The sequence below is a fragment of the Porites lutea genome, chromosome 4 (assembly GCF_958299795.1).
Source record: "Porites lutea chromosome 4, jaPorLute2.1, whole genome shotgun sequence".
Lineage (NCBI taxonomy): Eukaryota > Metazoa > Cnidaria > Anthozoa > Scleractinia > Poritidae > Porites > Porites lutea.
The window spans coordinates 35,100,967-35,126,695 of NC_133204.1; the positions used below are offsets into that span (position 1 = coordinate 35,100,967).

A 25,729-nucleotide genomic window follows, 5' to 3' on the forward strand; every position below is an offset into this window, starting at 1 on the left:
GTGTCCCCCAGAGCGTGAAAACAAAAGAAACCAACCCCACTAGACCGGGGTCACCCACTCCACGTAAACAGGCCCTAACTCTGATCCCCATTCCATCACTGACACTTCCTCGGATAAGTTTTCGAGCTTTCCGTTATACCATGTCACATTCCAGGTAACGTGTAAATACCCTTGCTGTTTTCATGCATTCAACCATTCTCCTAACTATTCTAAACTGCGATGACGCGATCTTATTTCTGCGCGCTTCAATGACTTTCTCGCAAAATCAGAAGACCTGTTCGAAGGTCACAATTATTCACGCTTGTGCCACCAATTAATCGAAAAAAGGTGTTTTTCGGTTTAATGGCTTTTTAACCTCGGTTTGCTCAATTTCAATTATTTGCGATTAACTGCGAATCAAAACTGTCTAAGATAGCTCAGTCCGAACTTATATGGGACAATAGAAATAAAGAATCAGTAGTAAAGGATTAAGGATACCAGTTATTTAAAATTAGATGCCTCTCAGTGCGTTGTGTGTTTAGGTTGTACGGAACCTGCACTGACAAGCACTCCAACACAAATCCTCTTTTAATTTGCCGATAACGACTGTTTGTGTACATCTACCAGAATTTCTTCCGTTCGTTTTGTTGTGCAAATTAATAGGCCATTTCCGAGTTGCCCAAGCCTTTGTTTCAAAGCGAGGTAAATTGTGAAACCATTGATGGAAAATGATTTTTTATTCTCAGGCAAATAGAACTCATTTTCCCACGAAAGGTTTTGCACTTAGCCACGTTTTGAAAGTGCCAATTTGTTGGAAGTCGGAAAAGGCCTATTAGGACTGTTGTTGCCGAAAACTTCAAGGGGAATCAGATAAATGTTCCTGAAAGGCCAGCAAAAACAAAGTGAACGTTGGAAGCTATAAAAAAATGGCATCATAGTGAAAATGGCCCACCTTTCTAATATTAAGTTAAAGACTGTTTCCACCATAGGCGGCGTAGCAGGGGGCAGGCGGGTCCGTAGCCCGCGGAGCCCCCCCCCCCCCCCCCCTTTCCCCTACGTTCTTAACGCTGAAAACACTTTTACGGAATGTATTTGGCATTACCTGTGAAATCGGCGACTTCAGCGCGCTTCTGCCCTCAGACGACTCACGAACTACATAAGAAGCACCATGAAGCAGGAAGGCCTGAACAACTGACTACCGATGCATTGTCACAAATTGACGGAAACACTAGACACTGAGAAGATTGCAAAGAGTTTTGCTGGTGCCAAGAAGGAACAACGCAAAGGGCATTTTGGAAACTTTGTGTAGGGGCATGCGCATGGCTCAGTGGAAGATGAGCCTCCCGTACGTTTCAAAAAGCTCCGCCGCCTCTGGTTTCCATTAAGTGTCGTATCTATCTAATAAATCAACTCCTTGACAATAAGCCTGATAAGTCCAGTCTGGGAGCACATTGATTGTACTGAAGTTTTTGTGCAATCACGCGGTCGTTACTTTATAAATTTCTATCAGATAAAGTCATCCAGTATTGATGTCCTAAGTTGTTTGCCACGCGCTTTGATGACTTTTAAGTCCCGGTATTTTTCTTGCTCGCAACTACCTTTTTCTGCCGCGATTAAAGACGGTTCATTTGAGCCCATACTGTCGTCCCTTTCACAATGTGATTGTATCTTAATAGTTGTAACAGTTTCGGGAATAACTAAACCACCAATCGAATCACTTGAGCGAGCATCTGGTAAGCTTTTTTCTGTAAACGTCTCTTTAATCAAAAAATCACCATCTACAGAGGAAGCGATATTTGTTCTGCAAACAAGAAACGAAAATGGAATCATTACGAGCAGGTATGGTCACGCGCAGTCACGTTCGATTACGTCACGTGACGTGGGACGAAGAGTCCAAGATCGTATCTGGACCCATGACCTTCCAAAAACCCAGTTAAGGCGTTCTAACCGCTGAGCTGTGACTAGGTTTTTATTAACGAAATGTTCCTAAGGTTTAATTCGAAATGATTATCGCCTACATCTCTCTCTATAAAAAGCATTCTCATTTTTATGGGTTCTCCCCTACTACTCTGGGGGAAGAGTAGCGAAGAGAATCCTGGGAACGAGGTTGCATCAGAGCTGGTATTTGTATAAATGGAGGTCTTAACGGGTCTCGCATTATTTTCATGACCAATCACTAAAATACATATAAAATAAAAGCCAATAAAGACCTCTTTGCTCTTCTTATCTACCGTTTTTTCTCTTTCGATTGGTATTTTGAGTAGGAAAATTTTAAACTTAAAATCCAGATGAGAGTGAAAACTAATGAAGGCTTTCGACCCCAACTGAAGTCTTGTTCAACTAAAGTCATAACGGAGCTTAAGCAGCTACGACGTCGACGACGACGACGACAACGACAACTTAAAAAACAATAGGTTTAATAATCAAAACAACAGCTCTGCACATGCATCACGCTTTTTAGTACACTTCTTGAACGCCCACTGCACGACTGCGACGTGAAACCTCCTAACTGGACGTTTAATTGAGGACGTGGACATACGACGACGAATTTTCCTTCCCAGTCTTTTTGAACTTGAATAAAATCTTTAAGAATTCAACTCCAGGAAAAGTCGCCTGGATTTGACAAATTGAGCGGGTCCAAATAGACGCAATTAAGTTTGAAAGAACGAAAATTCATTTTTTTAGCAACGTTCTCACTGCCGTCGTCGTCGTCGTTGCTTATGGTCCCTATTGTCGAGAGACCCTGGGGCCTATCACCCCCCTTTGGTTATTTCTAATGGTCCGTCCCTTAGGAACATAGCCTTGCTTTATAAAAATAATAAGAACAAACAGAAGAAAAGACGGCGTCTCTTTCCTTTTACCTTTCAGTGTTTCCTTGAGACTGTGGTGCTGAAAGATTGCTTAGTTTCGCACGGGACTCCCCGTCGGCGGTTGAATGTTTTCTGCGGTCCTTGGCATTGAACGGCTTATTTCCATGCTGTTTATTGTAAGAGACATGGTACTGACGCCAAAAGTAAATATTACGAAAAAAGAATGGTTAGTATTAACACAAAACCAGGCGAAACCGACATCATGTCACGTTCTTACCTCTTGCAGTATTTCTTCAGCAGTTTGAAGCAGCTCCTCGGGACTCAAGCAGTAAAACGTATTCTCGCTTTTTTTCGTTTTCATCCTACAATAAACGAAATTGCTGAGATCAAGGAAGGTCTGTCCTCAAGTTAGCCTTTGTAATTGGCGACATCAGTGCAGCACGATGATGATTAGGGAAGAGTGAAGAACCAATTTCCCTCCCGAGGCTTGACCGCAATTTTTCATCCCTGCATCCCAACAAAAAATGCTGCTAGGCAGTTTACTTAAATCTGAGGTCCTTTTTCCATAAAATACAACGCAATCTTACAACCCCGCTATCCCGGCGGCACTTTCTCAAGATATTGAATGGTCGCTAAAAACGTAAAAAAAAAATGGCGGGCAAACGACGTGTTTTGGCGGTTAATGGTCTTCTACTCTCACGTACTGTCCTTGATGCAATTTTTCAGTGCTGTGGCTTTCCTTCTGTTGTCACATTGAATGATTCAAAGCCCCCACCAAAGGCAGTTGGCGCGAACTTAATACAACACAAATACGACCCCATCTAGGCGGGATAACCCACCTAGCAACGTTTATATGACAAAATCTGACCCCGGCTAAGAGAGGTACCCGGTCTGGGAGACCGGGCAACCCGACTCGGCGGGTTACCCCACTTATCGTGTAATCGTGGTCAAATTAAAATGTGAGATTTATATATAGTAGACAGACGGGTTACCTCACCTAGCTGGGGTCCCAAACCTCCATGTCCTGTTCACAGACCCTCTATTTTCTCTTCAAAGTCCGTCGAGCGCGCATGATAAAAAAAACCACGGGGAAGTTATTGACCGCCAGTGTAAGGGGGTCGCTCGCGCGCTCGCCGATGTTTTCCAGAAGAACGAAAAGAAAAATAAAGCAACGTCTGTGTACATGCTAGCCCCTGGGATAATACGATACCTTTTGTGAGACAACTTGGCATTTGAACCTTCATCTGCGGCTCGCTTTCCTTCATCGTCACTACTAGTCTAGGTAAAACGAATAATACCCGCATTTCAGTCGTAGAATAAATTACGTTACCAGAATTTTCACTGCTGCGGCTTCCGAAATTTAAACCATTTAAAAATATATTTCGGTTAATCAAAAGATGCAAACAGGGCCGGTACGGCTTCGCATTCAGGGCGAGCAAGTCTGGAGACTCGTCACAAAGTAAGTACGAAAAAATACGTACCTTGGTGAACGAAGATATCCAGTTTGGAAGTGATTTATTCTTTTCGCGTCGTGTGGGTTCATCTCCTTGACTGCGTTCAGCAGACTCGTCGCACGCAGTTTTCTTGAAGGTGTAAAACACAAAAAGAAAAAAAGAAAAGGGCATTGTTACAAATGACCACGGGTAAAAGTAAAACTGAAAAACATAAATAGCAATAGTTTTTTCCTGCCTTAAAGCGAGGGTAAATGAAACTGGAAAAACTCGAAATATGAGTGGGTTACTAAAACCGTGAGAACTAGAACTACCGACTTCTCAAAGGGCATTTACATTACTAAACACAGTCCTCGAATAATCACAAGCACCATGAAAGTGCTCGCTGGCAAGGCTGGAAACGAGGTTGGTTTAGCGGACGAATTATCACTTACTCTTTCTTCAATAATTTGTTTGAATAAGGCATTACACACTGATCTATTTTCAAAATGTCAGTCTAGTGAAGCACTTTTGTGGCACACATGTTTCTCCCATGGACGTAGGAACCCCTGAGCGTAAGAATCCCTGGATTTATGAACGTCTGAACGTAAGAAACCTAGTATGTAAGAACACCTATGTGTCCCGATTAGTTTACAACTGTATCTTTTAGAAGGCAGTAACTGACAAAACGTATCCCGCATACTAAGGGTCTTAGAAGTGCTTAAGTGCTGATTGGCGGGAAACTTTTTTTCTCTCGCCGCTTCTCAACGCACCTTCGCGGTTTCGCCACTAAATTCCGTCGCCCTCAAAGAGAAAAAAACCCTCTGGCAGCAAGGGTAGACAAAACGTACAATAATTTATGATTCAAACAATTTTAAAACATTATAACATGGGACCTGCGAGATTGGCACTATCTTTACCTTTTGTTTGACCACTGATCCTGTCACGGGTTCCAGCTTGCTTGTACTAGGCAGACTACATGAACGCGGGTTGATAATTTTGTTCACCTAAGAAGAAAAGACCGTTGTGGGCTCTACCAGAACAACAGCGTATTCATTTTGTTAATAATTCATTAAGGATTAGAATAGGAGAGAACGTGAGCTTCTAGAACGTCTCGTCTTCCATGTCCGACTCTCCTGTTGTGTGGTATTTTATCTGCCTGTTTACATTGTTTCCATGAGAACCATTGGGGGAAATTAGCTCATTTGCGACTTCGAATCGAGACTAAAGTTGAGGTATTTTCTACTCGAGCTCTATCACTAGCCCAAATACCATGTAGCAGGACTGATAACTGGAACTCTTTCATTTCATAGCTTTGAATTTCTTTGAAAAAATAACTGTTTGTTGGAGAGGCCATATCAAACAATGGACACATTTTCCAAAACCTCGAAGGTCGATCTTAGAGAAAACGCGGAATTTTTTAATCCACTACTTCGCCCCTTAAAATTCGATGAAAACACTGCTTCAAACGTCTTTGGAAGGTAAATAAATAAAGGTATTGGCAGGAAAGAGCTTACATTTTTCTCTTCCTTGCACCACAGTAATAGTCCAACTGAGTGTTTACATTTTCCCAGTTTACTGGCGGGATCTGCGCATGAGCAGACAGCTCGCACAACACCTGTCCGTAAAAGTAACACATATTTATAACAGTGATAATGTCCTCTCTTTGGGCGCAATTGAGCAAAGAGGTAAATTGCTATCCGCCTTGCAACGCACCCTTGTCTATCATTTCCATTATGACAATATTAGGTTTCAGTTAATTTTGTCATAGCTTCATTTCAGTTACGCGTTCGGTTTCTGGTAGTAGTTGAGATATTTTATTTGCTATTTTTACTTCAACGGGGCTAACCAGATGATGTTCAGGGTGTAAACTTCCCGAAAGCGAAGCAGAGAAATCGACAATTTCAAGAAAATGGTGAAAATTCGAAAAGCTACGTAAGAGTTCACCACGCTTCCCACCGACCAGAAGGGAAGACATGATCGGAGAGGCCTGACGTCTCACCCTGGTTCTAGGAGAGTTGTCGATGACACTATATAGACTGAGAACAGAGCCGAAATTTCGCGACGCCAACACTGGTTTCCTCGCGAAATAAAGTCTGAGAAATGAGCGCAGAAAGTCCATACTGATGACGCGTCACTACCAAGAGGTCGGTAGTACTTCTGATTGGATAAAACAAATTTGAAACCAATCAGAAGCAACACCCAGCTCTGGCTAGTGATACGTCATCAGTATGGAATTCCCGCGCTCGTTTCTCAGACGTCATTTAGCAGGGAAACCAATGGTGGCGTCTCGAAATGTCCGCTGTTTTCTCAGACTTTGCTTGCCTAAATTCAAGGCTGAAGGATAACAGTGTCTTCAAATTCACTTCAAGAATAGCAATGGTGACTACCTTGCATCTAAACATTGGTATCGTTTTCGTACGACTGTGAAAAAATCGAAAGGGTTGTAACTTCCTTCAATTTGGACAAACTTAAGAGCAAGTGACACAGACATACACCAACCCACGGCCTGGCCAGTACCTCACGCATGCGCACAGCCAGATCACCGGGCAATGGCAGCCATGGACATAACTTTGGTGACGACATTACCACGGACTCTTCTCTATGCCCGTTATTTGCATTAGATAACTTACCTTCTTGATTGAGAAGCGCAGAAACATCATACAGTTGACCTTGAGATCCTAAACCTGTGGTAAAGTAAAGGCAAAACCACAGTTAGGATATTAAATTCTTTAATGCAAACCAAACCTATCACACCATAGCACTCCCAGGCAAGCCTCTGCTCTACCCCAGCTATGGGCATCCACTCAGAGACAGGACTTCAGATAAAACAGCGCACGCCTTCTTACATTTAGCAGCAAACAGGACCCCTTCTTGTTCCATGGAGGTTGAAACATTCCGAATGAGCTTTACACAGCCTTCCCCTCGTCTAAAATGCCCTGGACTGAAAGCAAGGCCTTCTATATTGGTTGGTGATAAATTTTTGGCCAGTAGACTTGGCGTGACAGGGCTGGCAGTTACTGAAAAACAAAACTAAGATATTAATAGTGCATCATCATTTAAATCATATTAAAGAATCAACCACTCTCTGCAACACGGAAGCCGTTGGGACAGGCAATAACGACCTTTAGACTCTAAGACGAGAGAGACTATAAGAAAAAGATTTTCTGAATTTTAAGTAGTGCACGGGCGTGAACTAGCGTCATTTTGGCGGGAAAATGTGAGAGCCATCATCATTCTACTACGGGCTTTTGCGAGAATGTCGTAGTGGTGGAAACAAGTTATGAACTGTTAGAGATTTTATCATTTTGTTATTGGGAGAGGGCTTGGCCTCCGTTAATAAAAAAAAAATTCCGTAATAACTTTTCCGGGATGTATATGTTTTGGGAATGCGCGGAAAGACTTTCAAGTTAAATCTCGTCCTCGAATCTAAAGGTCTGTAAGATAACAATGCGCCTTAGAGAGACGCTGGTCCAAATTTGAGTCACACAAAAGGACCGAAAAGGGGCAGGAACCAGCACTAGGTGTCCATTTTTAGAAAGGGGTTTGTCTTTCAGAGACATAAGAATAACTGGAGACAATACTAACTCTAGATGTCCTCGTTAGGTATACTCTGTCTTAATACGTAATTGGTGTTTTAACAATTTTCTACTTTTAAATCCTGACAAAACAAAACTCGTAGTCTTTGGAAGCCGACAACTACTTGCCAAACTCCCCGACTTCAAAATATCTCTTCTAGGAAAAGATCTCGCTCTTACGTCTTCGGCCAAAGATCTTGGGGTTGTTCTAGATCCGCAACTAACGTTTGATGACCATGTTTTAAAAACTACGTCATCTTGTATGTCAAGCCTCGCACAAATCAGTCGGGTTAAACATGTTCTTGACCGTAACCAACTGGTGACAGTAATAAATGCCCTAGTCTTTAGCAAATTACTGTACTGTTCCACAGTGTGGTCGAACACCTCGAACAAAAATATCTGTAGACTACAGTCAGTGCAGAACTTTGCCGCGCGCATTATTACAGGTACCAGGAAATTTGATCATATAACCCCCGCACTAAGAGATCTACGTTGGTTTCCAATTAAACAAAAGCTGTTTTTCCGCGACGCTCTCATGGCATTTAAATGCATGACTGGTCAAGCTCCACATTACCTCAGCGATCAATTTACAACAAGAATTGCGGTCACCGGGCGCGTGACTCGAAGTTGCCAATTATTAAACATCCCCTTGTATAAGTCGAGTACCGGACAGAGAACATTCCACTACCGTATGGTGCACATTTGGAACAATCTAGACAGTACTCTTAAAACTGCAAAATCGATTTCTACTTTTAAATTTTATCTGAAAAATAAATTGATTACTGACTTTTTAAATAGCACGTTATGATAGTATTTTAGTATCTTACTAGTATCTTATTTTATTATAATTTTAACTTAAAAATATGCATATTGTATAGTACGTAGTGAGAATATTTATTATTCGATTAATTCTTAAATAGGTATGTTTATATTGCTTTGTTCACCGCACTCTTTCCTTTTTAATTGAATTGTTAACTACTTCTCTTAATTAGTAGTCGCATTGTCACTGAAAAGCCCCACCAGGGGAGTGTCAATAAACTATTGTATTGTATTGTATTGTATTGTAAGACAGTTAAGAGAAATTACTAAAGAAATGGAAGACAAACTCTAGGTGTCCATTTGCAGTCAAGTCCAATGCTGCCGAACTGCTACGGACCGTTAAGAGCAGTTGGCGGATCGTATGCTCTGTACAAACCGTCAGCATTGCTACAGTTCGTATTCTGAGCACACACGGAGCGTGCATCTCATTATTACATCAGGGCACAGTGTGTTACGGCTCGTACGATCCATACGGATCGTAACGGTCCGTATGCTTCATTGATACGGATCGTAATAATTCTTCGTTATACAAGTTATATAAGCCATAAAGCGAAACAAGCACGCTCCAACAGTAATATGCCTCGTTAACATGGATTATACGGACCGTTACAGTGCGGGTGTATCTGACTTCACCATCCATTTGGGGAGGTGTTCGAATTACAGAAACCCACAGAAAATGAATGGAGAACGATAGGAGCCAACTCTAGCGGTGCATTTTAGGAAGTTGTCCGCCTAATGGGGAGTCACAGAAAATGACTGAAAAAATAGCAGTGACCAACTCTTGTCTACTGTTTTGGGGAGGTGTCCGTGTTATAGAACGTCAAAGAAAATGACTGAAATATGGCAGAGATCAACTCTGTATGTCCATTCTAGGCATGTGACGTTCTATTAGGCGTCTATTTCAGAGGGAGTTAGTTATATTGTTGGGCTAAATAACCCAAACTCGTACCCAGGGTTCTTTCCTAACCGTCCCTACGGGTTGGAGAGAGAACCTGGGAAAGAGGTTGTAAGTAACCTTTCACATTTTACTAACTACTGAAAGGCATTAACAGCTACCAACACAAAGTCCCCTGGCTTACTTGTGTGCTTATCAGCTTGTTCACGCAGCGGTGTTTTATCGTGTGAAACATTAGATGTTCCAGGAGGTGTGTTACTCTCAGTTTTGGGCGGTGTTTTCTTGGCGAAAACATTTTGTTTACTTAAACAGTCTCTAAGTTTGAAGATATCTCTTGATGCAGGCTTTGTTGGTACTGCAGTGTTCTGGTAACAGGAGTTAAAACTGTGAAAAGAATAATAGACACAGTAAGGAGTCAAAAGCAAAACGCTGGACTGGAAAATCTTTATAAAGGTCGATGACAACTCAGTATTCTATTAAAAAGACATTTTAAGAGACTACAGTAAAAGAATCTCCACTAAGAAATGCTCCAGATGGTATTAAGGTGGTTGTTGAATAGGACAGATCTGGTCGATTACAACCGAGTAAAAATACAGCCTGGCAAAAATCTCCCAATCAGTGTTGTAAATTACTTTCTCAAACTCATTAATACTGTAATTCATACAGAAAATACAAGGGAAATAAATGTTTTATGAGTGTTTGGAAATCAGAGAAAAAACTGCTCACTTAAATTCCATTCTTAATTTCTCCTTCTTAAATCATTTTGTCTGAGAAGTAATATCAAGCACAACCTCGAAGTTCGTCAGAAATACTCCGCTGTGCGTAGTATTTTCAACTCTCTTCCCAGTGTTTCATCTGGTGATGAAACACCGCGTTTCATACTTGATACGTATATTACGTATCCCTGAAAAGACCTGAGGGGAGTGGATAATAAGATATTTACAATTTACAAATTCCAACTACAATTAGACAGGGTCACTAAAACGTTTCAAAAATTTTCACAAGAAATTTGTTAAGAGACTGGTGATCGTTTACGAGAAAGCCTAGTTGTAATGCTGGAATAATATTGATATTAATATTCCATAACTATGAGAATGTTTCCTTGGGAGGGAGAACAAAAAATCTTGGCGCGAGACTGGATAAGAAAAGCAAAGAACAATGAGAAAGTGAATGAACAATTATAGTCGTTTAATAGAGAGAAAAACAAGAGAAGCTTCAACTTGCTAATGAGTAATAAAAAATGCAATCATTTGTTTTTCATTCGTAATCTTCCCAAGCCGACAAAGTGGTAGATCGGAAAGGAAAAGTAATTATTAACAAAGCAAACCTGTCAAAAGTTGAAAAGTCCTTAAAGCAAACTCCATGAACACGTTCATTGTTTGTTGTTAAGAAGCACTGTGTAGTTACATTGGAAGGACTGGTGCAGGACGATTTAGCCCGAACAAACAGAGGCACAAAGGCGGACGGTCTAATCTGGGAGCTGAACCACGCTAGTTTTGCTTTCTTGACGCAGTCTGGGACTTGTGCTGTTAATCCAACATGTACAGCATTGATCTACAGTCAAAGAACGTGTGAAAAGGATAACTACATTAGTTACTTCAGACAGAGTCGCGGAGATACTGATCTAGCTCAGAATCGCACAAGCAAAGCACCATTATTGCCCTTACCATTTCTGGATTTTGCAGGAGTTTATCTGCCTAAAAAATAACAAAAAAAACCATCGTACAACAGATTATAATTCTAATCACGTGAAAAAAGTGTAAGTTTCGACATGATTGTATTCTTGACTAGTAAGTTCATTAAAACTGAAAAATATTAACATCTTGGAGATCCTCCAAAACCGGCAAGGCAAATATGAAAATTATTGTCCTATTAACGAGTTTTACAGAAAGATAACGACTGATTGTTTTTCAGTTTGGGTGCAAGTAGTGTGGTCATAGTGACCAGTTGATCGTATAGGAAGAACGGTTGTAAGAAGGGGTTCCACTGTACATGTAAGTTTATGAGAGACAAGAAAAGGGTCATCATCGTTCATATTTTGGACGGTCACTTGAATGGTCAATTTTGAGGCTATGTGAGACTGGGGATGAACGCTTCTTTTACTTCAGGAGAGCTTCAAAGGAAACTGGGTCCCTGAATTCCTTCCCAAAAACGGTCCCACAGTGCGCTTCGACACGACACCGACCGAGTCTCATGCGATGTTAAAACATAACCAATAGAGCGTCTTCACTCACGTGGTCAGCAGCTACGCAAACATATTGGAAAAAAGGTAGTTTTTGCATCATAGCGGAGCTCCACCAGAGGGGAGCCCCATACCTAAGACAATTTGGTAAACACGTGACCATTAGTCCGTCCGTCCGAACTACAGGGAAACCAATGTGAATTGTCAAAATAATGTGCGAGCCCGTAACCTGTGTTTAACTTGATAAGATATCCATATTATGGTCAATTGACAGCTGCCAAAACAGAGTATCCGCTGACCAGAGTCACATGACCGTATCGCAGGCTCAGGTGCCAAATCATCGAGGCCACATGTTTTTTTTAAGTTTTCCGCTGACCAGTTGTTAGCTTATAACTGATTGCAAGCTCAAGGTTATGTTTTCCGGTCATACGGTTCTCCCCTTAAGTTAAAGATAGATTTGTTGATTTCTTTGCAATGGTTTCAAGTCCATTGTCTGAGGTAAATTTAAAATGCACAAATGGGAGCTTCACTTTTAGCTGTGGCTAAATCTATATATTAATATAAAACTAAAGACTTAACCTTGATAGACTTGACTCCTGCTGCACTTGCAGCCTTCTGATGAGCATCACTTGAACACACACAAAAAGTGGCCTGATGACAGAAAAACATAGTACAGCTGTATACTGTGTCAAAGGGATTTGTTGTATACTTAGTTTTGCCTACAGATACTTAGCTTGTGGTGTCGCTCTCTCATTCAACTAACATTTATATCGATTTATAAAACCAAAAGAAATCATGAATTTGACATAAAAGGTAGCCTCCCACACAGACGTTCTTAGGGTTTTGTCATGCGTTTCTTTGTGGGGAAGGAACGCATGAAAAAAAAAAGTAAAAAAGTCTGCGTGGAAGGCTAGTATAAAACTTGACATTTGGCTAACGCAAACTCAAGCAAAATCACCAAAGACTTTCACACATCCAACGCAAAATCAAGGTCATGCACAGTGAGGTACACATGCCCATTTGAGCATCCTGCATACCAACAAAGGACACCTCATGGCACACAAGTACATGTAACAGTCTTTGCTGAGTTTTTCGAAGGATGGCTGATGCAAATCCAGTTAGTAATAGTTTCTACAATAACTCGAGAGAAAAGTTAACCATAGGCGTCAAACAATGTAGCCATAACCTTACCCTGCTGGACAAATCAATGGTATGAAGTTTCTGAAGCCAGGCAAATAATCCTGGGTTAGGAGGTCTGCTAAACTTTGCCATAAATGAAGAAAAGTGCACAAAGTAAACAGGGACATCAGTCTGAAAAAAAGGAAAGAAGAAACACTTACATGAGAATTTTGAGATGTTGTCATTAATGTTGTTGTTGTTGTTTTGTTTTGTTTGCTTTTTATTACCATTATTATTTTTTGTTTTTGCGTGTGTGTGCATGTGGACAACCAGTTAACAGACAGAGCTCATGATAAAGTAAAAAAAATGAAGCCATATTCAATGATGAAGCCAGTATCCTTAGTAGATCTCAGTGGTAAAAAATTAATTTTAGGGCTGTGGTAGTGTCTCCTCCAGAAGTTTTAAGTGCGGAGTGCACGAAAAAAAATTAAAGGAGGGAGCTATTCACTCATTTACTCAGCCCATACCCTGTTGTGCTAGCAGTCAATATATCCCCTGCAGTTTTGATTTTCATACACACACATGATGACCCATTAAGAGAAAATAGAACCTCTGTAAACAGACAGGGCTGGGAGAGAAAGGCAAGCAAAGCAGCTGGTGGAGGTTTGCTATGAACAGAAAATAATCATGCTTGTACTCCCCTAAGGAGGGCTTCTTGGTTTCATGAGCCCCCACCCCAACCCACCCCACCCCACCCCACCCCTCTGGGAATTTCTGAGTCAAGCTTTAGACTTTCTTTTAGAAATTTTGGGCCAGAACCCACCTTGTCCAGTAGCCCTCCATGGGGTGGGTAGGGATATTTTTAGGAACCATACACTGTACGCTATTCCATGTCATGTACCTGTGTTGCCAGTTCACTCAAATCCCTCTTCATTTTTTCAACACATTCACAGCTTCCTTCTGTTTAAGGAAACACAAATTAAAGAGATAATTGAAAAACGTAGTTACAATTAAGGGGAAATAATAAATTACAATAAATATTGAAATTCAGTTCAATAATGCATTAACATGGGGGTGTGTGGGGGTAAGTATTATTTTCCATTTTATACATTTCAGTAACTTCAACACAGCTGGCTTTGCTTAGCAGGACATTTCATAAAAATGTTTCCTTGCTCATCAGCCTTTACTTCACATTTTTGAGGGCTTTTATGATTACATGATGGTGAGATCTTCCACAGCTGACCCTAAAATCCCATATAATTGCCTAATCCATAGGAAATCCAATAACTTATATAAAAATTGCATTATCTAAAGAGAAAAAAATTTAATGATCATTTAACAAAAATTAGGGTTTGGAAACAAGCAGGGCCTCATGGAGACCTTCAAAAGATAAGATAAAGGAAAATACTGTCTGGGATAGAAGGTGATGCCCGATTGTGGACCAGTGATGCTGCTTCTGTCGCCTGTTTGTTTCAAAATAAAGTGATGTTTCTGCTTAAGATGATGCTCATGTTATGCTTATTTTATGATGAAACTCTATTGAGTAACCTCCATAAAGCGGCCACTTGCTGGTACACCGAGGGTGGCCGCTTTATGGAGGTTCAACTGTACACCTGCAAATTCTTGGCCAATTACAAAACCCTGGAAAGGACTAGATCAAATCAACCTCTACATTCCTGCCCCTAAACTTTTGTCATTTAGTGAGTTACAGTATGGGTGTTGTAGGATCAAATCCAATCCAATCTCTGTGGTTTATGGGCAACAGAGTCTGGAATAAGCTATGGGGTACAGATAATGAGCCTTTTTGGACTGTAAGACAAGTGAACCTTTTTTAGTCAGACAAGGTATAACTATTGCCTTACCAGGACATGGCTGCTTGGCACTCGTATGAAATACAATAACTCTTCCACAAGGATTACTCTGGCTCCACTTTCCTATAATGCCAATGGCCACCCTCTTAGTATTACACTGAACTTCCTCTGCATCATCAAAAAGTCCCTCCCACTGGAGAAACAGTGCTGGAACAACAAACTGCAGAATAGTTAGTGGTCAACTTCATAGATCAAGAAGGTGTCACCCAAATTATTAATACAGGTTTTTATTTTGTATTTTTTTTTTTCAAAAAATATGAGAATTGAAGTGTGCTTGGAAATTTACAATGTAAACTCACAGACTTTTGGGTCAATCCTAAAGCATCTGAGCTACACAGAGACTTATGACAAATGCCTTTAACTATCTGTCAAACATCTTGAATACTAAAAAGAATCAATAAGGGGCTTATTAAGTAGAACGTTTTCGAGCCACATACATCAACTAGAAATGACCTTTTTGCATTCTTGGGAACTGGTTTTGCTCAAATTTTCCAGCAACACATATCTCTATAAGAGTAATGACTTGTATCAACAAATTTGGCAGCATGAAGGCATATTATTAAAGAGGAAAAGTTGTCACTTCCAGTTGACATGCATAATTGCTCAAAAACGCCTTTGATTTAGCTCGCTAATGAAAATTTTTCTGTTACCTTGTAAGGTGTGTCACATATCAACTGGATTTCCACCTGATCAATTTTACTAAACCCCTCTTCCTTGTCAGGTAATTCTGAAAAATTAAAAGCTGCACAACCCATCTTGGAGCAAAAGACATCACTTTTCAAATTACTGCAGTACATTAAATGTAAAAATAAATTTTCTATTAATGCATCAGCTTGTTATTAAGCCAAATCTTACCTGCACTTCTCTTCTCAAACCAATGCTCACTGTTCTTCACAGTCTCAATTTTAAATGTTGCATCATCTGACAGACATTCAAACTGATGAGCTAGTTGCCATTCTCTGGCCCATTCACAGATCAACAGTCCGTCACAAGAACTAACATGAAAATGTACCACTCTGTAGGAACAGTATGGAACCTGCAGAATTAAACTGAAACAATTAGCTAAGAACTAATATTATTTACAAAATTTATTGACTTGCTAACTTGTAAAAATACAGAAAAGGTCATAAACATTTAACCACACCACACAGCTGTACCTTATTTCTGATAATATTCAAGTAAGATTTTCTTGACTTCTTGGTGCTCTTTTCATCATCCAAAACAACACTCTGTCCCTGAAATGGAATCATATTTTTAAGACAAGAATTGTCTGCTGTCCATTTGTATATATTTCTGAGCCGAAACAGATTTATATAACTGTACAAAAAAAATGGCAGCCTGTAGTCAAAAGGCAAGGCCAAGCCCGGATGATTTGCAATTATTAGGAGAGGTTTTCATTAATAAATCTCATACACTAGCCATTACAAAAAAATTAAAATTAATTCATGGTAGTTACTGGGGTAATATATGAATGTATAATGTAATTGGACAGGGCAGTCCACAGTAGTTGAAAAAACTGAATGAGCAAAGTAAATCTTGTATGCATGAGGTTCTGCCAACAGATAAGGATTCGACACCTCAATTTATACCTTTACCTAAGACCAGGTGGACATATCTGTTGTTGTTTAGGAAGTTGTGGGACAGAAATATAATGAGGTCATCTGTTTGTGGACGGCTTTATTAAACCGACAACCAGCCCCACCCTCCACCGCCGCCGCCACCACCACCAACACCACCCCAACCCCACACCACTGACATTTCATCCCTTGCCTTGTGTGACCTGTATAGGCCTGTGCACTCAATATATGTCCCTAATCTAAGCTTACTACCACAATTTTTCTCCCCTTTCTTGGATATATTTCTTCGGTGAAATTCTAATTCCTTGCCCATGCCCCACGGGATATTATGCACTTCATTAGTTGATCTCCCCTTACCTTGCTTATAACGTTGACAACTTTAAGAATCACAGCTCTGAGGCTCAGAGAAGGATCAGCTTCAAAAAGCTCATGAGGACATATTCTCTCATGTGTTTGAGAAAACTCATGAACGTAAAACAACGTTTTTCCCTAAAAAGTACAAAATAAAAATTAATGTAAGCTTAAGTTCAAACAACGCAAGAAAGGCAGGACGACAATCTCGGGCATGTGTCGCTCAAAAAAGTGCCTCAGGTTCCCGCATCACGTACCCAGATGTCACGAAAAAGTTTATATACTTACTGGAAAAGGGGGACCATAAAAAAATACAACTTCTGGCAGCATAGAAGCCATTATGATTCAGGTTTTTACCAGCAATATAAAACTGCATTTTATAGATGAATGGGGAGATTCCCTCCAAAATAGGTCAGCGGTCAGAGTGACAGGCTCAATCATAATGAGTGATGTAAGCTGCATCATTTGTCCGCCGAATTTTCGTGCAATTCAGGTATGCCTTGGGGCGGAGGCTCTTTATGCATTTGAACAGTTATTACGTTTTGCATATAGAGCTTAGTTAAAGCTTAGTTATTAGTAAAAGCATAATCCACTTTCCCACAAAACTGCTCTGAAATCACCAGTTTATATGCTCCTGTTATAAATGATAGAGGGATCAGCATTGCACGCATGCATCGCTTTATTCGCGCGCGCCCTGTAACAGTTCTAGCGCTTGCGAGCGGCGCTTACGAATATTGATTTAAAAGACGCTAGTAACAAACTCTAGCTAAGGTTTGAATGAAGAGCAAGGAGACAACCAAACAAGGGTTATATAGCTCTCTATTCTCGGAAAAAAGTGTATGTTACAGCAATGCGACGTTCAAGTTATGTGAGCCGATAATAATTGATGCTTGATATAAAAATACGGTAAGGAAGAAAATAACACACAGAGGTAACCTGACGTTTGAAAGTTTTTATTGTTATAACGGAACACAGAAAAAAACCACTGATTTATATTATCTAAATAATAATTTATTTTTCTCTACTTCAATAGAGATAAAGATTCAACAGGCTGACAATGGTAAAAATAGGTGAAGGGACTCTTACTGAGCGGGACAAATGGAATAGACTTACTCACGAACAAGTCAAGACATTAGTGATTGAAATCAATCTTCAAGTAAGCCAAATCATTAAGGAAATTCAAGTGGAATTAGAACAACTGACAATTAAATCCCCCCTTCATGAATGGTGTAATATGGTTTTTCGATTCGAAAGAAAATTGAAAGCTCTTAGCGACAGCTTTCCACCTTATTCAGCGGAGAGTTATAGATCGTTGGGTGAGCTACGACACAGAAATATTCTGAGAGAGTTTAAGGAGTTCTGTGAGCGGAGGGACTATCAAGAGCGTTATTTAGGATTAAAAGCTGAGATTTTAGCTCTGGAAGAAATCGTTCTGGAGCAAGGCAAAGTGAGAAGCAAACAAAAAGAAATAAAAAAGTAAATTACAGAGCTCGCAAAGCAGATGGACTCTGATCACGCAGCTCTTGAGGATGCAAAAACGGGTATTCAAAACATCACTAGTACAATAATCAGGGAGAAAAAATCCATGCAGAGAGAAATATCACAGATGAAAGGTAGTAGAGCTAATGCGCTGCAAAGGCTGACAGAGCTCAGACAGACATTGAAGCAAAAGGAGATATTATTAAAGGAAACCACAGAGCAAAGACAACGAGTAGAGGCCGCTTTGGAAAAAGAAAAAAAGGAAAACCGACGACTCAAGAAGATTCTGAATGAAAGTTTGGTATAACAGAACTGAGGAGTGTCAGAAAAATAGTAGTTTAAGCGGGGTGAATGAACTTAATAAACCTATCGTAAACTATCCAAGCGTCAGTAGTGTCTTTAACCAAGAGAGGATAAAGGAGACAGAGAAGGCATCCCCCGTACACACCCTATTCCATAGGTAATTCGTCTCGAATTATTTCTAAGACCACAGATCCCAAGGGGGATTAGACAACAGCCAATCACATAGCGCGAATGTGTTCCGCGTGGATGAACCACGCTCACTAGAGCCACGCGTCCTTCACGAATTGACGCAGAAAATTCAAAGTATCCTTTACCCTCCGACAAATGAAGAAAATATGATACAAAAACAACTCCAAAAAATATCGTGCTAACTTGAAATATAAGTATAAAAAAGAACACAAAATATATAAACGTAATATTTCGGTTCTTATTTCAAGACCATTATCAAAATTCAAAGTACATTGACAGAGAAACGTGCATCCTGCTTGCAGTCGCCCCTGTGTTCCACAATCAACATTGCGGGGTAAATTTTCGGTAGAGAAGGCCCACCTCGTACTATCTCTAACAATGCATTGTACAAGTGTACCGTCATGGAGTAATAAGCACCGGTGACAAGCTAAGCCCTGATTTTCGCATCATGACACATGGGAATTCTTTGCTTTGAAATTCTATACATTTAAATAAGACTTTATAACTGTCTTACAATCGTAATCAGTTTAATCTACGGGATTTTAAAAAAACTCGACCACTCATCGTTCTTGTAACCAGCTCCTTAGTGTGGAAACTTTCTGATAACACCCTTCTTATTATTCAACCTATTACTGAACATTTCTAGGAATACTTAATACGCCTGAGAGCGTTTTTTGCCTCATAAATATGCAGATATATTCAGGATAATACTAAGAATAACAAATTTACTGATAAAACGAACACAAACCGATTAAAAATTTGGCTTTATACAGGGAAATGAAGTCTTTTCTCTCGGCTAATGTAGAAGTTTCTGTGACTTTATACTAACTGTCTGATTATACAGTCAAAAAACATTTGGCTAGTTCAGTGTTCCTCGTTTCATACTTCTTAGACTACTTTCTATTTGATGTCAGATTCTTTGAGAAAAAAAGGTATGTACCCAGCACTTGTTTATCAGTCAAGAGTAAATAACCAAGAAGTAACAGTTGTAAACAGCGCCCACACTGAAGAGAACCATCATCAAGCGAGAATTCCGAACTGCACTTCTCATGTATTTCTTCGCTGTCTTGTTGAAGGCCTGGAACTTGATCTTTCCCTGAGACACACTGACAAAGCCAACACCAGCTTGATAATTCTGCAAAGCAATTCCCTCAAGTTCTGTTACAGTGACTTCGTAAAAGTTGTTGGGGGATTTCTGACCTCCGAAGATGGGCTGCTTCAAAACGGTCGGTAAAGATCTCTGATTAACCAGCTCATGTTGGCCGTAAACTGTCAAAAACGCCAAGCAACCGATGAAAAGGACGACTTGCATAATCACCGATCCACCACTTACCTTCCAGATGCCGAGAACACTCGCAAGACAAAATACTCTTGCGAACTTTAAGAAGTAGGGACAGTCGATGTAAATGGGCAACTTTTCATGCGGAAAATATGGCCTGCTTTGTTTGATGTAATGGTTTGCTTTTGCATGCGCCTCATCTCGGATTGTAACACTTGTACCAACTTCTTCCACCTCTATCTCGGTGCGCTTGACTTGTCCGAGTTCAATTCTCTCAACAGACATTTCCTCAGAAAGCTCTTAGACTATTAAAGAACGAGATGAACTTACCTCACGGAAGTCAGTAAATGCACTGCAGGGGAGCTTTGTGGAATTTTACATAGATATTCATAGAGATACTTTCTTGTGTACTCTCCCGGAAACCGTCTTCGGACCTCTTCTTGGAAGAGATCCCTGTGGTTCGCTTCAATAATTCTTCATATTTTGTGAGACACTAAGAGGAAATTAGACTTAAAACAAGTCGACCTCACGTGCTTCACAGCCAAAAAGCTGAAAATCTAGTGGAGCAGGAACCGATTGCTAGGTTTCTGAGCGGAGTGAACTTTTTAGGCCGCGAAGCAGCTGAGACAGTGTCAATGTCCCGAGAGGTCTACCCTTGTCCCGCGGGCAATGTAAGGGACCTAAAAGTTTTTTTTGTTTCGAGGCGGCTGCTCGCAGCGGAACACAGAGAACACCAACACAAGACCACAGCAAGGTACAACATCAATTACAATTCAGAATGGGTGCACAAGCACGCCAAAAGTCGCCGGGGTAATATGTATCCCCGCCACCCCTTACAAAAGTGCATGACAGGACAAACAACTACAAAGCGAAAAACGCCACAGTCGGAATAGTTAAAAGACCCTAGACACACTGACAAAGCTACTACAAATCATTAGTACCGACTACTGCAAGCTAATTGAACAGACAGACAAAGGGCCGGTAGCACCCCACGACACTGATGGCGCGCTATGGGATAGAATAGAAGGGCCAAACAGCGACGCAGGGGGCCAACAACCAAGAACAAAAAGCAATTTAACAACGCCAATGAACACCAAAGGACGTAAAACGCAGAAGGCAACAGAAGATTTACGAATGGACAACCAGCTTACCATCCCTAACAGATGCCACAACACAACGGGCACCCCACTGTCGAACAAAATAGGGATTTTAACATCCAACGACGCGACGACAACGATAACGTCGCTTAGAAAGAGAATTTGCGTTCTTTCAGTCATTATCGCAATTATTCCTACCCTCTAACTTTATCAAATGTAGGCCAACCCTCCTGGATTTGAATTCCTAATGACCATATCCAAGTTCAGAAAGAGAAACTAAATTTCGTCGTTACTTGTTTATGTTCTCCAGAAAACGCGAAATTAGGCATTTTCACGTCGTAGTCGTGCAAAAACGGGAAAAGAAATGTACAAACAAGTGTGATGCACGTGCAAAGTTGTTGTTTTGCTTATAAAACCTATTGTTTTTTTGACGTTATCGTTCTTGTCCGCATCGTTGGATCTTAAAGTCCCTAATAACGACCACGAACAGAGGAACGAAAACGCTTGAAGAGCAAAGGAAGGTGGAGACGAACACGCACCTTCACCTGCGCAAGCACAGCAACAGTACTAGGAGCCACATCACGAAAACGATAGTCGTTACGGGCCAACCTCAAAAAATACTTACACTGAGAACGTAGACAAAAACACGAAGGACACAAAGAGCTCATCATGGTTAAACCCAAAACGCTCGTGACGACACACTAAAGATGGAATAAGGATTACCAGGCGATACCCTCTACGGAGAACCCCATGCACAATAGCTCACGTTCGATATATTAAAATTCTAACATGAATCCGAAGCTTTCTGGTCATTTTTCTATATTTGGTTTGGTTTTCTTTGTGCTCAAGTCTTTTTTTGGGAATTACGAGACAATAGTCTGGAAAAATGTGCAATTTTGACCCTAAAGCCTAAAGTCAATAGAAGATACGTCCACACGGTTGCTTGTACCGTCGTCTTTGTAGGACCCGCGCGCCTCTTTCCAGCTGTTCAAACAAAAACGATGGTCACGCGGTCGCTATAACCGATTTCTACCGTTGCTTGTAAAGGACCCTTTTGTGTAGAAGTTTTAAGCAGTTTCCATGGTAGGTTCTTTGTTGAAGAAGGCCAATTTATCAACTCCACAGCGTCCCTCCACTTACGCCGCCATTCTTTTTATTTGTTGACGCCGCCTCGCTTTGGTGCGTTGAATCGTGAAAGCGAGTCTTCCGGAAGTCAACCAGTTTACCGGAAACTGTTTCCGCGTGGTCCGCATAGTTCTAAAAATTAAGATATCCCAGCGAACGCCCTTAGACTCCCTCTCTGTCCTATTATGGCTCTTGCTCATATATAAATCTCACTAGCTCCGCAATTAAAGAATTTATGAAATATTGATAGCAATTAAATTATTTTTCTAAAATGCCAGACGGCGCTATATCCACCATTTATTTTTAGATGTATGTGGCTCAAGTTTATTTGGTGAGGCTATGAAACAGCTCTTTATTACCAGGCAGCTGCACAACACCAGTGCATTAAATAATATTTAACCAAAATAAGAAATTTAATTTATCCCTCAAAAAAGCTCTAATCCTTGAATAATTGTATGAAGCAGCTGAAAAAAGCTCGTCAGGTAAGCTTACTAAAACAGCCTAGCAACTATATACATTTTAGTTGAAAACTGGCTACTTGAGTAGCAGTGGGTAAATTTTAAAACGAAACCCACGTGTTGCAAGCAAAACATTTGAACATACATGTATGCTTACCAAAAACTTGAAAAGTGGTAAGGAATTAAGCGCGTTCAATCGACAAACCGCTCGGTTTATTTTGGGGAGAAATTTGGACAAAACCTTTTTCACCTGCTTTTTGTATAGCAAACATCCGAATTGCTGAATCTATACCATGGTGCTATGCAAAACCTCACCTTCGAACGTCGAACTGCACATTTTCTCGGCGTCCTTTATAATTTATCGGCGTGACCCGAGTGTGTCCTCCCAAATTGACGGAACCCGTAAACAACTGTCAGACAGGAAAATTATCCCCACTCTTCTCACTGTTTTGCCGCCATTTAGGTTTTTCTACGCGGTGAAATCTCATTGGTTGAACGTCATAAACAGGCTTTAAGTTAACCTTAAAGTTAACCTCTTCTCGCGCCCTACGTACTTTTTCCGTTTCGAGAAAATGGCGGCCCAACAGGCTGCTTTGGACTATATCATTAAAACTTGGGTAGGAAAGCTGAAAGTCGGAGAGCTAGTTTTTACACCCCTAGCTGGTGCATGCGGTTCTTCAGTTCTCTCCTATGTCAACACTTGTAGCTGTGCCCTGAAGTTCAGCTTCTTCGGTACTGTTGCTTGGACTGCCTTCATCAACGCCTTGATCGACATGATAATCCATCTCCTCGGGTTGTGGGAATGACTTCTTTGGATTTTTCGACACTCTGCGGCTCTTACAGTGCTGCGTGTGTTGGCAGTCATTGGTTTTCTTATCGGCTACAGTCTAACTGCCTCGTGCGCGAAAGATGTATGTGTAACACAAAAGAGTACCGCTGGGGCGGCTTCATTCTTCGGCTTCGTCTGCTTGGCCTTGTTTGCTCTCGAGTGCTTCCTTCACTTCAAGGAGTACAGAAGCATGCAAAGCGAAGCTCGTCAACAATCTTCCGGGAAAGATAAGCCGCCAGATTACTATATCGAAGAAAAACCTACAAGTGGACCTGGGGTTGTGTGAAGATGTTTTCAAAGCAACTCACATACCTTTCCCTGCACTAGGTATTTGAGGGGTATTTGATATTTTTGAGAGCCGGCCCACATGTACATTCTAACGAAGTTTCCAGCAACAAAAGAAGGAGCGAGAGAGTAAACGTGGACATGAAGGATTAATTCTCACTTCAAATAGGTTTCCTGTGTGATCAGCCTGCAGTATAATTCATATGCAATTCACAGGTGGCCCAAGCGTAATATGAGAGTTTGTATGGGAAAAATAGAGTTTGAAACTTAGATGAAATAAATGAAGTAAAAGCCATAAACGTTATCAGTAAAGTGTAAATATTGTTACCTGGAGTCGTTGTCTTTGTAGACTACGAGTAGTCCCCCATTTTTCCTCAGGGATAGTAGAGCGAGCAAAACGCGAGCGCGCGTGAAAATCAACCCACGCGAGAAAAGGCGACACGCGGCGGGAGAGAGAAAAATGAGGGACTACAGACAAAGCCCAAGCTTTTGAACTAATGCGTTGCTCTCACAACGCAAAACTCTGATTAGCTCTTTCATGGAAATCTGTCAACATCTGTCAAAAACGCGCCAGCCGCTATCAACACTCGACATAATCACAATTACAGAACTAATAACTAGAGCAGAACTAATAACAGCAAAGAACAAATAACTAGCCAGAGTTGCTCTTGTAGAAGAAACTAAGAAGAAAGCCAACCCGGCAACTGATAAGGTTCGCGTGGAGAACCGAAACCATGGTCTTGTCCGATCACAAAGTGGGAAGTGAATAACGGAACAGTCGCAAGGCTGTTAAGCTTATTCAAAAGTTATCACCAAGGGAGGAACTACGCACTCCAGTCCAAAGACTCACATTATCTCCAGAAAAACAAGCGGCAGTTAAAATTCACGAGCAGTCATCACTGAGTCACATCGCAATTCTCCATAGTTAATGTAGTTTTAGTTTAAGCTGCAATCCATTCTTCGAGATTTGGATATCGCTATCAGTCCTGCTAAAATCGCTAACGAGCTGAGCACAGCGTGACAAAACATTGCAGGAAACCGTCACATTCACGGCCAAAAAGAAAATCGCTTAAAATTATTCAGATCCAGGAGGCAATCGCCGGAGAAATTAAACAACCCAAAACCCTTATTTAGCCGCATTGAAGAGCTTTACTTTTCAAAAAGAGGTCAAAGAAAATGCTCTTGCATTAGAGGGCAAATCATGCCGACCATAAACAATAACCGCAGGAAATTAATATGCGTGTCACGACCTCTCGGTATGAAATAAGCGGCAAAAATCACATTCGCTCAGTCAAAACGTTTTCCTCCAGAGCATAATCGATCCGTCAGAGAAAAATAATTCACTGGAACAAGCAGCATTTTGGCATGAGTAAAAGTCGTGTGTTGCCTACACTATCAAGTTCTTCACGCGAAACAGCCGTGAAGAAAATTAGTATCTGGGTTTTCTTTTGCTTGCAATAAATATCCCACGCAGTTTACCGATGACAAGAGCAATGACAGTTCAACGAGGGAAGGAATCCCATTGGATGCGCTTAATTGATTTGGAAGGGGATACGAACTTCACACTCCGAAATCAGTCGGCCGTGAAGGGTCAAAAGCTTGGGCTTTGTCTGTAGTCCCTCATTTTTCTCTCTCCCCGCCGCGTGTCGCCTTTTCTCGCGTGGGTTGATTTTCACGCGCGCTCGCGTTTTGCTAGCTCTACTATCCCTGAGGAAAAATGGGGGACTACTCGTAGTCTATTGTCTTTGTTTTTAGGAAGTTTCAGCGCGATCTGAGTACTTTTACATCATCTGACCTTACAGTGTAATAATAAGAGACAAGGTAGGACAGAATCGTTCGATCGATCTTCAAAGCTGCTCAGAATTAGCTCCAAATTTCACGCGAAAAAACAAACACACTTACATTTTACGCCGCCGAATCCACAAGTAGCCTCCCCGCAGACGTCCTTTGGGGTTCGTTTGTCACGCAGAAATGAATGCGTGACAAACGGACCCCAAAGGACGTCTGCGGGGAGGCTATTCCACAAGGTGATACCTTAAGATCACCTTCCTGCCATCCGTTCCGGTAAACCTTG

General features: G+C 41.0%; 3 protein-coding genes and 1 pseudogene across 3 annotated transcripts in view; 2 read left to right on the top strand and 2 right to left on the bottom strand.

Moving 5' to 3' along the window:
- LOC140934582 (uncharacterized) overlaps window positions 1–25,729 on the top strand; it is a 466,993-nt gene that overhangs the window by 192,895 nt on the left and 248,369 nt on the right. The gene's annotated exons all lie outside the window — the stretch shown is intronic.
- LOC140933020 (uncharacterized) lies at window positions 60–17,026 on the bottom strand. The gene is made up of 21 exons (XM_073382526.1): window positions 16,900–17,026; window positions 16,618–16,749; window positions 15,841–15,918; window positions 15,539–15,719; window positions 15,334–15,410; window positions 14,675–14,843; window positions 13,714–13,772; window positions 12,885–13,004; window positions 12,273–12,344; window positions 11,179–11,208; window positions 10,839–11,065; window positions 9,696–9,895; window positions 7,069–7,239; window positions 6,853–6,906; window positions 5,737–5,837; window positions 5,140–5,226; window positions 4,271–4,372; window positions 4,000–4,067; window positions 3,067–3,151; window positions 2,841–2,980; window positions 60–1,780 (listed from the first exon to the last, which is right to left on the bottom strand). The coding sequence occupies exons 1-21, from the start codon at window positions 16,948–16,950 to the stop codon at window positions 1,486–1,488; spliced, it is 2,499 nt and encodes an 832-aa protein (XP_073238627.1). The 5' UTR covers window positions 16,951–17,026; the 3' UTR covers window positions 60–1,485.
- Window positions 18,825–20,149, bottom strand: LOC140933408 (uncharacterized). Its single transcript, XM_073382960.1, has one exon. The coding sequence runs from the start codon at window positions 20,144–20,146 to the stop codon at window positions 19,541–19,543; it is 606 nt and encodes a 201-aa protein (XP_073239061.1). The 5' UTR covers window positions 20,147–20,149; the 3' UTR covers window positions 18,825–19,540.
- LOC140933021 (uncharacterized) lies at window positions 23,114–23,795 on the top strand (annotated as a pseudogene).

Excerpts from the sequence above, each read along its gene's own strand:
- LOC140933020 (XM_073382526.1), bottom strand. The coding sequence starts at position 16,950 with ATGGCTTCTATGCTGCCAGAAGTTGTATTTTTTTATGGTCCCCCTTTT. Across the intron at positions 16,750-16,899 it reads TTTATGGTCCCCCTTTTCCA|GGAAAAACGTTGTTTTACGT; the intron begins GTAAGTATATAA and ends TGTACTTTTTAG. Across the intron at positions 5,838-6,852 it reads TGCGCTTCTCAATCAAGAAG|GTGTTGTGCGAGCTGTCTGC; the intron begins GTAAGTTATCTA and ends TTTTACGGACAG.
- LOC140933408 (XM_073382960.1), bottom strand. The coding sequence starts at position 20,146 with ATGTCTGTTGAGAGAATTGAACTCGGACAAGTCAAGCGCACCGAGATA.